At 48.7% G+C, this 12,143-nt stretch overlaps 4 protein-coding genes across 4 annotated transcripts; 2 read left to right on the top strand and 2 right to left on the bottom strand.

Annotated features, from left to right (window-relative positions):
* Positions 1-3,967: 3,967 nt before the first annotated feature.
* On the top strand, positions 3,968-4,576 carry N7489_000643 (uncharacterized protein; the record flags this gene model as incomplete). The annotated part of the gene is made up of 1 exon (XM_056706398.1): positions 3,968-4,576. The coding sequence occupies one exon, from the start codon at positions 3,968-3,970 to the stop codon at positions 4,574-4,576; it is 609 nt and encodes a 202-aa protein (XP_056570700.1).
* Positions 4,577-7,053: 2,477 nt separating this feature from the next.
* On the bottom strand, positions 7,054-8,076 carry N7489_000642 (D-isomer specific 2-hydroxyacid dehydrogenase family protein; the record flags this gene model as incomplete). The annotated part of the gene is made up of 1 exon (XM_056706397.1): positions 7,054-8,076. One exon carries the CDS (start codon positions 8,074-8,076, stop codon positions 7,054-7,056), a length of 1,023 nt encoding a protein of 340 aa, XP_056570699.1.
* Positions 8,077-8,717: 641 nt separating this feature from the next.
* N7489_000641 (bifunctional C97 family peptidase/thioredoxin family protein) lies at positions 8,718-10,635 on the bottom strand (the record flags this gene model as incomplete). Its single annotated transcript, XM_056706396.1, has 4 exons — positions 8,718-10,214; positions 10,265-10,486; positions 10,534-10,548; positions 10,600-10,635. The coding sequence occupies 4 exons, from the start codon at positions 10,633-10,635 to the stop codon at positions 8,718-8,720; spliced, it is 1,770 nt and encodes a 589-aa protein (XP_056570698.1).
* A 553-nt stretch (positions 10,636-11,188) lies between these two features.
* On the top strand, positions 11,189-11,944 carry N7489_000640 (EF-hand superfamily Ca2+-modulated protein; the record flags this gene model as incomplete). Its single annotated transcript, XM_056706395.1, has 3 exons — positions 11,189-11,191; positions 11,245-11,456; positions 11,578-11,944. The coding sequence occupies 3 exons, from the start codon at positions 11,189-11,191 to the stop codon at positions 11,942-11,944; spliced, it is 582 nt and encodes a 193-aa protein (XP_056570697.1).
* Between the last annotated feature and the right edge of the window lie 199 nt (positions 11,945-12,143).

The following is a 12,143-nucleotide window of genomic DNA, read 5'->3' as shown; positions in this document are numbered from 1 at the left end:
GACAAAGCGATTGCTAGCTAGGCCTAAGTAGGCAACTCGAAGAATTGCAAAGATGCATCTACAATTCTAACGCGGGCTCGCGGCCTACCGCAGTTTCCCTTCGGCTTTGCACATGTGCAGGTGTTGCATTTCGGTGTGTCGAAACGTTCTCGAAAAGGGAGGGAGGATGATGATTTCCATTCATGGGACGGAGACAACCCGCCTGGCTTGTTTCTGATGTTTGTGTTCCGTCTCGGGAATTTCCTAAAGCGTGTCCATACGGGAAAGCGACCGTGGCGATCGTATATTACCCGGTCGCAAATATCGGTCAAGGTTAGATACCCTTGGTCTACAGGCTGTGTATGTGTCTACAGGCTGTGAAGTAGGTACTATGTAACTCCTGACTCAGAGGAGATATTTGATTGGAGTCAGCAGAAGAGATGATAGCTTTGGTTTGTAGCCAATGGCGATAGCTGCTCTAGCGGTCTCAGAGATGGGCTGTCTCATCTCGCCACCGTCACAATGTGGGCGTTGGTCTAGATTATGAGCTTACGACTGTGCTATCCGTGCGGATCTTATTCATGCAAGCACAGTGTACCTGTGATGGATAGGGGGCGCTCATTGCTCTGGGAGATGATGAAAGTTGACACCTAAGCAAGCCTCATGGACACGTCTCGGGTACACCGTCAACCTCACTGGCATCACACCCTTGTCGATCGATGCAGCCGAGACCGCGGATGGTGTCCCGGAAGGATCTTGGGTTACTCACACTGCAAAAAGGACCGTGTACGGAGTAGGGATGTACTTCGTACTTTCAGAATGTGCTATCTCACATTCTTCAAAATCTCCAGCGGAATGTGGGTCGGGACCCCATGGGGTGGATGTATTTTCCATGGTTCAAATATATCTTATCTTTAGTGCCCACGGCGTCAACCCTGGATGAGCTGCATCTCCTACCAACCTTGGAATTCGTGCATCTGTGGCAAACTTGACCAAAAAAGTACCTTGAAATGGAATTGTGGCTATTCAGTCGGTGAGTCAAGGTGTCTGGACTTGATTCTATCACATTAACTTTTATTCATATTGACAGAGGCTAGGCCTCGGTCCGAGTTGATATACGGAGTAGTGAATCAGGAGATTAAAATATGTCGTACCTTCTAGACAGTGTGGATTCAATATTCAACCTCTTTTTTTTCAGTGCTATTCCATTACAATATGTGTATGCAAGAGCAGACCCGACCGTCTGTGTCCTTGCAATTTTAGTTCAGAGATCTTGCATGTGAACTGCATGTGGATTGCATATGAGGTGCATAGTATAATCTGCAGGGAAACCCGGGAAGGGCTGGAAGGGGTCAGTGTGGAACTGAGCTCCAATGCACTTTTTACAAAGGGGCTAGAGCTGGCCACTCAATTCAATATGCAAACCAAGCTCCCTTCAACCCTGCATTGACCTCGTACTTGAATCCAGTCCAATAACCAGTACACAAATATGTGCATGCGAATCTACATTGGATCATTTGTGTCTTTAACCTAAGCTGAGTCTCGCAAAGCTGCATGGAGATAAACGTAACCGAGGTAAAATCGATAGACCGAGTTCTCACTTTCCTTCTCTGAAACAGAACTTTTGTAGCCAACATACCGAGTATTCTCCGGGAGACTAAGGTGCTCCCGTTGAATCAAATCAATACCGGAGCTCTCGCACCCCAGCCCCTCGACGTCGAACTAGCTGTCTCCACCATGATACCCAGGAGACAGGTACCAGGGCATGCATTTAAAAATCCATTGAAGCACCGAGAGCCTGGAAAGGGGCGAAGATCTGAACGCGACGCGCGCCGGATCGTGAACCGCGGCCCGCCCCTCATCCAGTGAGCTCCTCACATGCCGCGTGAACTATGTTCAATGTGATTTCATCGCAACTGGAATAGGGAGTAGCCGGGGGCTGTACCGAGGAGCTGTCATGTCGATCTGAATTTGATTTCCTGGGTCAGTCGTTGAAGCCCCCGCTTGACCCCTATCCAAGGTTTCCTCAGGTTCCCCGGCGGGCCGGGACGCGGAAGCATCAATTATGGAGTAGGACGTAGGAGGCGTGGGGTATTTGCATTTCACATTCGTCGGGGAATTAGATATGTAGATTTGCCAAAGTACTCCTGCGGTCAATAGGGAGTACGTATACTTGGATATGACGAGTATGATAGAGACGGCGATCATGCGCCCGAATCGGAGGTGCAAATTGGTCGGGACACCCAGGATCACGGATTGATCCACTTGAACCGGGGAAGACCGCCACATTCTTCCCCGTCTAGGCTTGCATAAAGCAAGTCATCTGGATCATAAAGATCATAAAGACATCCAACATAATTATTGACAGATTGAACGGAAAGGGGCATGACATTCCGGGGAATCTCGAAAATCAGATAGATGGGAAATGTCTTTGTTTTGAGTGGTCTGGACTTGACGATCTAGACTCCATATTTTTATTGATTTATTGATTTTCTGATTTATTGATTTTCTGACAAAGAGCAGAGCCTCGGTGTGACTGCAGGCTGGCCTGTGATTCGTGCGAAAATCAGACGGTCTTTTTCTTCCGGGAACAATTCGATAATTCGATAAGGGAACCGATTAGATCCTTAGAACTTTGAAGTCTACCCCGTACTCCGGAGGAGAACGGTATAACATAGGCAGTATTTGACGGCAAATTGATAATTGCCGAGGAACTGCATTTATCCGCTAGAGCCCCGGGGCAATCAGGGAGAAGTTCCGAGGCAACGGAAACCGTTCCTAATCCTTCGGCCGTTCCCTTTTCATTTAGATTGGACTCCGCTCAAGGCTTCTAGATTGAAAAATCGAATCCTCCACGGACTTTAGACTTGGCCCGGGTGTGGAGACACGGGGAAACTCCCTTCTACCCAACTCCTTACGGAGTTTAAAAGAAAGAGGACAGTTCGTTTTCCCGTGGGTGTAGATTTCTCTTCAACTTTTCCGTACCTTCGACTATTAACCGTGTTGACGTGTTGCATCGTGACCGCCAAACGCCAACGAACCTGATTCCTCCACGCGTTTAGGCGTTCAAAGTTTCTGTTTGGGTACATGCGATTAGGGCTGCAAATTCCAGTTAGGCCTGCAGTTCTGCGACTCCTTCTTTTTCCTCTTCCCCGAACGAAGCGGTGAATCCGAGGCATGATCATTGGAGAATTCTCATCGGAACTGGGAAATACTCCAAACAATCCGATTTTGAGATCAGACCAGATCTTGAAAGATTGTTGGGCAGCCCTTTCGGGGAAACCTCGATCTCCTGCCGCAAGGGGGAATCGACATTCAGTATTTGCTGATATCAGATTCTCTCGAGCTTGAATTGTACCTTTTGTATACAATATACATTAGACAAATATCTGTGTCAGACTTGTCAGAGTCGGAGGCAAGAAAAGACAGCGCTAAACCGGGGATCCGATCTTTCCCCGTGTGTCAGAAAGCCGGAAAGCCAGAAATCCGATACATTGGAAATTGTCAAAAAAAATAAAATAAAAAAATCCCTTTTTGGATTTTATTATTTTATTTTCTATTTGGGTCGATCCGTTCCTTCCAAGGTTGATCGACAGCCCTTTGTTTGCGGAAGCCTCCTTCCGCCTGATTGTTCAGATTTATTTTTTATTTGTTTTATTTCATTTATTCATTTATCATTTATTTTTTTATTTTTACTTTCCCCGTTTCGGATTTATCTCTTTATTACTTTTCCTATTTGGGAATTTCATTTTCTCGACTGCAAGGGTGTCGGGAAGTCTAGAAGTCTTTCCCCGGCTTTGATCTTTGATATCTATTTGTGTGCGCCCTTCCCACCGATCATTGATAAACAACTCTCCTCGACTCTTCATTCTTCACTTCGCCTTACAACTTACACCTTCACACTGTTGTCTCTCTCACCTACTGGGCCCTGGTACTACCAACCCTCAACATCTACAACACTCTCAACATACTCAACATATCCGCCACTATGATTCCCATTCAGTCACGTCTCCAAGAGATGTCGCTCCCCAAGGCGGCAGCTCCTATCGCCAGCACGGATCCAGCACAACCGACCTTTGCCTGGAGTGGCAGCGCATCTTCTTCCATGTCAAGCCCTTTCGCCCCTCCACCAACTCCCAGCGACTCGCTCCTCGACATCTACCCACGCAAGTCGTCTTTCTCTAGTGAGATGGGAGCAGCATATGCCTTCCCCTCCTGGCCCAACCGCCCTTCCCTTTCAAGCAACGATTCCTCCGACTCATGCGCCAGCGCTTTCCTCTCTGATGACGATCTCTTGTGGATGCCCGAGAACTCGGCCGCTGAGCAAGCAGTAGAGGAAGCCATCAACCAAGACGCCGGTACCATCTGCTCCGTGACTATGGAACAACAACTGCAGCGCATGCGCGCTATCGCCGAACAAGAAGACCGAGCCAATTTCCTCGCCAAGGTGGAAGCCCACGCGCGGGCGACCCAAGCCCTCCGCTCAGCAAAGCAGAGCATTGTGGCAGAGCGCGAGACATCAAAGCGCAAGAAGCGCCGAGTCGTGCCAACTCCCAAACGACGTGCTCAGTCGGCATCTAAGGTGCTCAGTCAATAAGCTCACCGGCAATTCCCGGTGCAGCGCAGGCGCTCTCCGAATAACGCCACATTCTCTTCACAATCATGTCATTACCTCGCCTTATCTTTTAATTCCACCCCGCATCTCCCCGAGATGTGCAGAGACCCACACCAAGTGCCTAATCTCGATTTATTTTCCCCTTCAACCGTGATATCCGCGAGGTCGCCTCATGCCAAACTGCAAATCATAGGAGCCCCAATCTCCAAGCAACAGCATGCAACGATCTTCCACGACTCAGCTTACTGGTGAATGCGACGCACGCACGGACATGATCCATCTGGGCCATGGAACCACCTGATGGCCCCGGTGCCCCGGGGAACCCCCGCGCTTACCTAATTTCTCGCTGTCGGCGCTTCAAGAAATCCCTGGGACTGTCACCTCCGTTACCTTCGAACACACCGCTGGTTCACTCGGCTCTGACTCATTTTCCAACTTGCGCATTTGTTTTTTTTTTTTCCTTTTCAGCGAATCCGTTATTCCCCCTATCCCACGAGGATCCTGTTCTTGCATGGAATGCAGCGCCTTTGATTTATCATTTTATCATTTGACCCTTTTTTTTAGCCTACCCTCAGGCTTGCATCCATGAGGACCCGGTGTTTCTTGTTTCTTTTCTATTAACGAATCTTCTGTTTCCCAGCGCCTTGTTCAGATACCCCCCACGTCTTGTATACCCCACTTTGTTTTTCATCTTCGAGGCTTTGTGTGATATTTTGCAATTTCCAACAGCGCTCCAGGTCTTTGTGATCTGGTATCGGAATATTGCGCCACGTGCCATATCACATTTGTCAATAGCCGTTCTTCAGTACATTAGGTAGCCTGAACTAAGCACCTTGACCAAATCCTGAAACAAGAATATCCTTCCAAATCGTAGAATAGAACCAAAAGCAGTAATCTTATCCATCCCTAAATCCAACTATACATCCAAGTTCCTCGTACTCCGTACCTACCCCAGAAAAGTCCCTGCCACGTTGATGTAGATGTAACCTATTGCCCGAAATGCACCCTCGAAATAGAATAACCCAACAGCCGATCGTCAGCCCTGCCTGCCTCGTGTTCCCCGCTTGCGTAACCGCCTCACCTCCGTCAGTGTAGAGCCCGGAACCCAGACACAGTGAGGCTGTAACAGCTTATTGTTGGCTGTGTATGACACGAGGCCCTGCGGTTGTCATGGCTGGAATGCAACAGTGCAACAGTGCCCAGGTGAGATTGGGGTCTTAGTAATCGATGTTGGGGCGAAACCTTCCAAGGTTGGAAACCTTGGGGTGATTGATAATCATGGGACTGTCCATCTGGGGCCGTACATGTACATTAATGTTGGATTAGAGAGCATCGGAGAATATCGTGAATTTACGGCTGGGGTTGTTGTTAGGCTGTTTTTGGTCAGATCTGGGGTCTTCCCAACAATTCCGTATTCAAACCCAGCGGACTAATCCCGCCCAGGAATTGGAAAACAACATCGGGATGGTTGGAATCGGGCAATGTACCCCGTGGACGCCCGGAGTTGGTACTATGGACGCTGAACTCACGCTGGTATACTCCGTACATCCATGGATGTTGGATTTTACCGCTACACTCCTTGTCTATCACAAGTATAAGTTCTGTAGTATAGTTGGCGTTTCAGGGAAAGCCTCATTGCCCGAAAATAGCCGCCTCGCCATTAACGTTACCATTTCTCGTTGCCACCGTTGGTTCTCTCTGCTGCATTTGCGCTATTTGTCGTGGATGTGTTGCACCAACAGTGGCGAAATATCAAGTAGTCTAGACATCACATTCCGTAGATTTGGTCGAGCACATGCTCCAACTCTCTTGGCTGTTACCAACTCAATAGAACACCGGGAGATGTGATTAGGATCACATTCCAATTAACAGATGATTCGCATGCCTATCGGGGAAACTTCCGTCTACAATATCATCTGATAGTTATCCAACGTTGGATTCCCGGCATCAAACTATATTGGTTTAGAGCGATGTCCTTGTAAAAGCATGCGATGCAGCATGGGTTACCGGTGTCCGATAATCTAGGAATTAGAGGCGAATGCATAGTACTAGGGCTTCATCCAGACTTAGATCCGAGATATTAAGAATGATTGAATGGGAAGAGATATCGTCAAATTATTGAATCTATTGCATCTGAACTTGACATCCTGACTAGCTAGTCATTGGACTTGTGGCTGACCACCGCGCACTCTGACCGGGGGATACTGGGAATAAGAAAAGCATAGAATTTATGTTGGTCAATAGATATTGCATATTTTGAAAATCTTAATTATACAGAGATACCGTCTTTGCAAGTGTATTTGGTACATCTTCTCTCTATATTTGTATCTTAGATCGCATAGCTTTCTGTCATCATTCATCAAAAAGGCCTGAATATCTTCAACAGAAGTGCTCTACAGGGTAGTCTATAATACTCTATTTGCCAAATGTATTTACAAATGACCGAAATCTCCCGACCATCATCGCACCTGATTGATAATCTCACCAACGCACCACTTCTCAATCGTGTTCTTCATCGCAGCCTGTAGGTTTTGCAACGTCCTTTCGGAATACCAGGCAAGATGAGGTGTCAACACCAAATTCAGCCCGGCTGCTTCTGGACTTAACAACGGGGAATCACCTCTCCCAGCAGGTTCTGTGGCATAAACATCTGTAGCTGCGCCTGAGATGGCCCCACGCTTGAGAGCTTGAACCAGGGCTTTCTCGTCGACAATCCCACCTCTAGCAACGTTAACCAGCACGGCATGGGGGGACATGATCTGCAACTCCGCAGTCGAGATCATGTTGAGCGTCTCAGCACTCCGTGGCAAGCACAAGACAACCACAGTCGACTTTTTCAACCCATCTTCGAACAGAACCCGTCCCGCTCGAGGTGATACACCCTTCCGCTCAGCAATAATCACGTTCATCCCGAGACCTTTTGTCATGGCCTCGATGCGTTTGCCTAGCGATCCGTATCCGACAATGCACACGGTCTCATCACTACACAACAACGGGGCCTTTCCATCAGGCGCACGAACCCGACCAAGTAACGACCCATTTGTCTTCCACTCTGTATCAAGAGACGAGTCCGTGGGAACTGCAACTGTGGCATTATGGAGCTCGACGAACTTCCGCCGAGTGGCAAAGTAAAGTCCAATGGCGTGTTCACTGACACTGTCAATGTTACTCCCGGGACAGTTGCACACGGTGATTCCTCGTGCGGACGCAGCTGCTATGTCGACGCAGTCTGTGCCGGTTGCCATGATTACTATAAGGCGGAGTTTCGGGGTGATTTCGGCGCTAAGAGTCTCTGCCGATAGGCGTATGGTTGTCGTTATAATGATTGTGGCATCTTTCACGCGGTTGGGCAGATCAGCGGGGTCGGTCCATCGGTGGACTGCGCGAGAATGCGGCCCTGGTAGATCAAACTCGGGGATTGGGCAATGAACAGCCTCAATGGCGACGACGTGGTGGGTGATGTTGTCTGTGGCCATGATCATGAGGGGAGACAGAAGATGTGTTCCTGGCTCTGAAGATCTTCAATTGGTTCCCCGCCGTAGATATCTCTTGTGTGATGACTGATACCGAGAGTAGCCGAGATGGGTCTCGGGATGATGCCGACATGTCGCCGAAAAGGCGTCGGACGAATATATCCGAGAAGATTGCAAGGTTGTGTTCGAAGCTTTGAAAAGGCTAATTGTGACTTATCTACATATGTAGGCATCTACAAGGATCAGATACCCCCTGTTGCTCCCCGCACATTCGATGCAACTTTGACCGATGATAGCCGACATCAACCATATCCAGCCCTGGCTGTACTTACAAAAGGCACCATATGGTACGAAAGTCTACAATAGTACCAAGTTGGTATGCGCTGCCTCTTCCAGTCACCCTCGACTTGTGCACGTTCCAGAGACAAAGATCTCTTCATCAGGTCAACATGAATGACACAATGGTAGCCAAGTGACCGAAATAGACCCAAAGGCAACCCTGTGAAAAGAAACTACTATGACGATACGCAAAAGTGGAAGTTTATAGACGAATAAACGTTTAAGCAGCTGGATCAGAGGATAATTACTGAGCTCTCGAGGTACTCGAGTTCATGTATATACCAATTAAGCGTTATGGAGCAATTCGTTAATTACAGCCCCTTGCTAAAAAGTTCCCCTATCACTTTAAGCAGTGGCTCCTTCTGTACAGCCTCAACCTTCATCTTTCCCGAAATTGTGTCCGTGACACCCATAGCGCGACAAAGATCGATCAGAGACCCATCCATTGGAGCTTCGTAAACAAGAAGCCCAAGGGCAAACAACAACCCATGCAAGGCTTCCATGCTCTCGTTCTCGCGCGAAACAGCCTCAAGCAATGAGGCGGTCAGTTCGACCTGGTCTTCCTCGGACAGAGGATCTGGTTTCCCATCCAGGCGGGCGTTATGATTGAATGCGGCAAGATTGTATGCAAACGAGGCGGCGACAACACGGAGGCTGGTTTGTGAGTCTAGGAGGGCGTTGGTCGCAAGACGGAGGCAGGTCTCGCGGAGTGGGGATGAGGAGGAGGTGAGTTGCTCTGGGTAGAGAGGTGTGCTGAAGAGATTGCAGACTAGTTGGAGAGCCACGATGCGGAGATTGTACGGACATGAGGATAGATCGTCTTGGGATAGAGGTGCAAGGAGAGTGAGGAGGGTTGCGTGTTGGGCTTCTTCGGCGAAGTAGCCACTTGCGCGTGGATCGAGCAGCAGAAGACGGACTAGATCAACCACGGCGAAGTGAGTGTCATTGGGAAGCGTCGAGTATATGGAGGTCAAAGTTGTGGCAAATATATGCAAATCGGGGACCCTGATATCGGCGACAGGTTCGGTAGCTGAGTGACGCAGCTTCACAAATTCAATAACTTGGGCAACACCGGGGCCTTCCTTGAAGGCGACAGGAAGTTTTTGGAGGAGCTTTTCAAGTGGTGGAACCTTCTTGTACATGACGAAGGTCGTTATCTCTCGCTGAAGACTGGGAAGTCGTAGTTGACGATGAGGGTGGGCCGGGTGTGCCATCTCTAACAACATACGAACATTTCCCACTAGCTTGGCCGGGGTCGCACCACTCCATTCATCCAACTTCTGGCCCTTCAAAAATGTCATAAAGGTGGGAGTCGAGCGCACGCTGTATTTCATGCCAACATCGCGAGCTACGCCGATGTCGACTTTGATGAGCGTACCTCGCTCACCCGCTTCAGCTGCGAGTTCGTCATATGTCGGGTAGACAGCCTTGCATGGTGGACATGTTGACGATGTGAAGAAAATAACGGCGCAGGAATGGGAGGCACTAGAAAGCTCGGTTTGTAGCTGACTGAGATTGCTCACCATACGGACTGTGCCCGCCCCTGAAGGTGCTACTGGCTGAGGTGCGGGAGGGACGGCCCTCGCTGTGGTAGGTTGAACACTTGGCCCAGGGGCAGGACCTGTTCCAGTGCCTTGAGTGACGCCTTTGAGAGCCATCTCGATTTGAGGTTTCATCATTTGCCCGAATGGAGTTTCCAGGAAAGTGCGAGGCAAATTAATGATATGCTGCGGAATACTTTTACCGACAAGAAACATTGCAAGGTCTTGAGTAAAGTTATTGCAGTTATGAAGAAAAAGGTCGTATGACTAGAGTTGATTAGCCATAGCTCTGTTGCTGAAGCTAAGCATGAACGAACCTCGGGCGTATAAATGGTTGCCAACGAACCCAGGTATTCTTCGATAACCTCACTTGGAAGCTCAGTGCTGCCCAACTTCACGATCTCCATGGGCTGTCCATGATGGGTACTCCCTGGAGCCGCGGTCTGGATACCCTGGCCGAAATAATATTCGATCCCGTTGAGGACGATGGATGTATGGTAGATCGCATCCATTTGTGTTCCTGTGAGGGCAAGGGAGTACTGTACAAATTAGACACTGTTCGCTTTCACTAGTGCATTGAACATACCATTCGGGCCAGACCCTATATCCAAGGTTAGTCGATATTTACCGCATGTAGGACCGGGGGATTCACCTTTGAAAGGTCATAGACATATAGTGAGACATCCATGATGAAGTAGGTGTCCGATGTAGAAGAGATGAACCCTTTGAAGTGAAAGTCGAGATAAAGAGCTCTTGAAGGACGATCTGGGAAGGCTCCAATCCGATAACGTCAGCACCGGCAGCCTCCAGGGCTGCTATCACCTTCGATCGCATTCTATAGCATTGTGTATAGATGCGATATTTATTATTTGATGCTTAATAGCATCTATACTTTATCAAAATGGAATGTGGTGTTGGTAATTGACGCAGTCTCATTTCTTACTGTACACTGCCTCAGTAACTGGTCTCGATATCACGTCCAACATACTTCAAAAATTAGAAATGTCATGTATACAGTAGATCAAGAGTCTAAAACGAAATGAATTTATAGGTTTCACATGCTATCAATACTCATTTATGCACATAATGATGTATAACAACATTTGAAAGGTATGAAGCTGGCTGCATAGATCGTCTTCCAATCGCCGCTCTCCCCACCTTCGTTACCCCCGGCGCGCAATCCTCATTTTTGTCCATGCCAATACCCCTGTAAAGCCACAAGTACTGCCAATAATACACATATGGTAAAGAAACCCCAGATATCATCAATACCCAACCAAGGCTGACTCCTTTGCAGCCTCCAAAAAAGCGCGGAGGCGCAGCAAGCTCCTCCGCACCGGCAGCGCCAAAACGCGGACGCGCATCAAAGCTCGCCAAGGAGAATAGTATCACCGCCGAAGAAGAAAACGAAATCAAAGAAGTCTTCCACCTATTCTCCGACAAGAACACGGACTTCCCGGACGAGAAGGAGGGAGTGATTCCCCGCGAAGATGTGCGCAAGGCACTGGTGTAGGTTTCCCTAGCTCCTCTCCCTCTACCCCGGTAATCTACAATTAACACTACCTACAACCACACCTCTACTTACTCCCAAGCTACAACTACTAAATACTAACAACTTTCCTTTCAATAGAGCCCTCGGCCTCCCACCAACCGACTCAACCGAACTCGCAGAAATCCTCTCCGCCCTCGATCCAACTCTAAGCGGATACGTACCCTACAGTCCCTTCGTCTCAATAGCAGCAGCCAAGCTGCGCTCGCGCGATGATGACGCCATGGCTGCCGAGGTGGACGACGCATACCAGCTATTCACGCGCGGTACAGATGGCCCCATTACGTTGTCGCATCTGCGGCGCATTGCGCGCGACTTGAAGGAGGACAGTGTGGGCGACGACCTGCTCAAGGATATGATTCTTGAAGGGAATGGGGGTGCTGGATTGAGTGCTGGGGTTACTTTGGAGCAGTTTCATGATGTCATGACCAGAGCTGGGGTGTTTTAGTGGGGGATTTGTGTAGATATTTGATGGATATAAGGTTCGGATTCGGCGTTTGGTATGATGGCATCCTCTTTTAGCAGGGAGTCTTGAGGTTTTGAAATTTCGAGGGGATTTCAAGTTGTTCGAAAATCGATTATCATTTGTAAGGTTCCATGTTGTTGAGTGTAGATACATCATTTCCTCCACCGGCTTCTGCGAAGAG

Source organism: Penicillium chrysogenum (genome assembly GCF_028827035.1).
Source record: "Penicillium chrysogenum strain IBT 35668 chromosome Unknown utg000001l_segment0_segment0, whole genome shotgun sequence".
Classification (NCBI taxonomy): domain Eukaryota; kingdom Fungi; phylum Ascomycota; class Eurotiomycetes; order Eurotiales; family Aspergillaceae; genus Penicillium; species Penicillium chrysogenum.
This window is presented reverse-complemented; position numbering and strand designations above follow the sequence as displayed.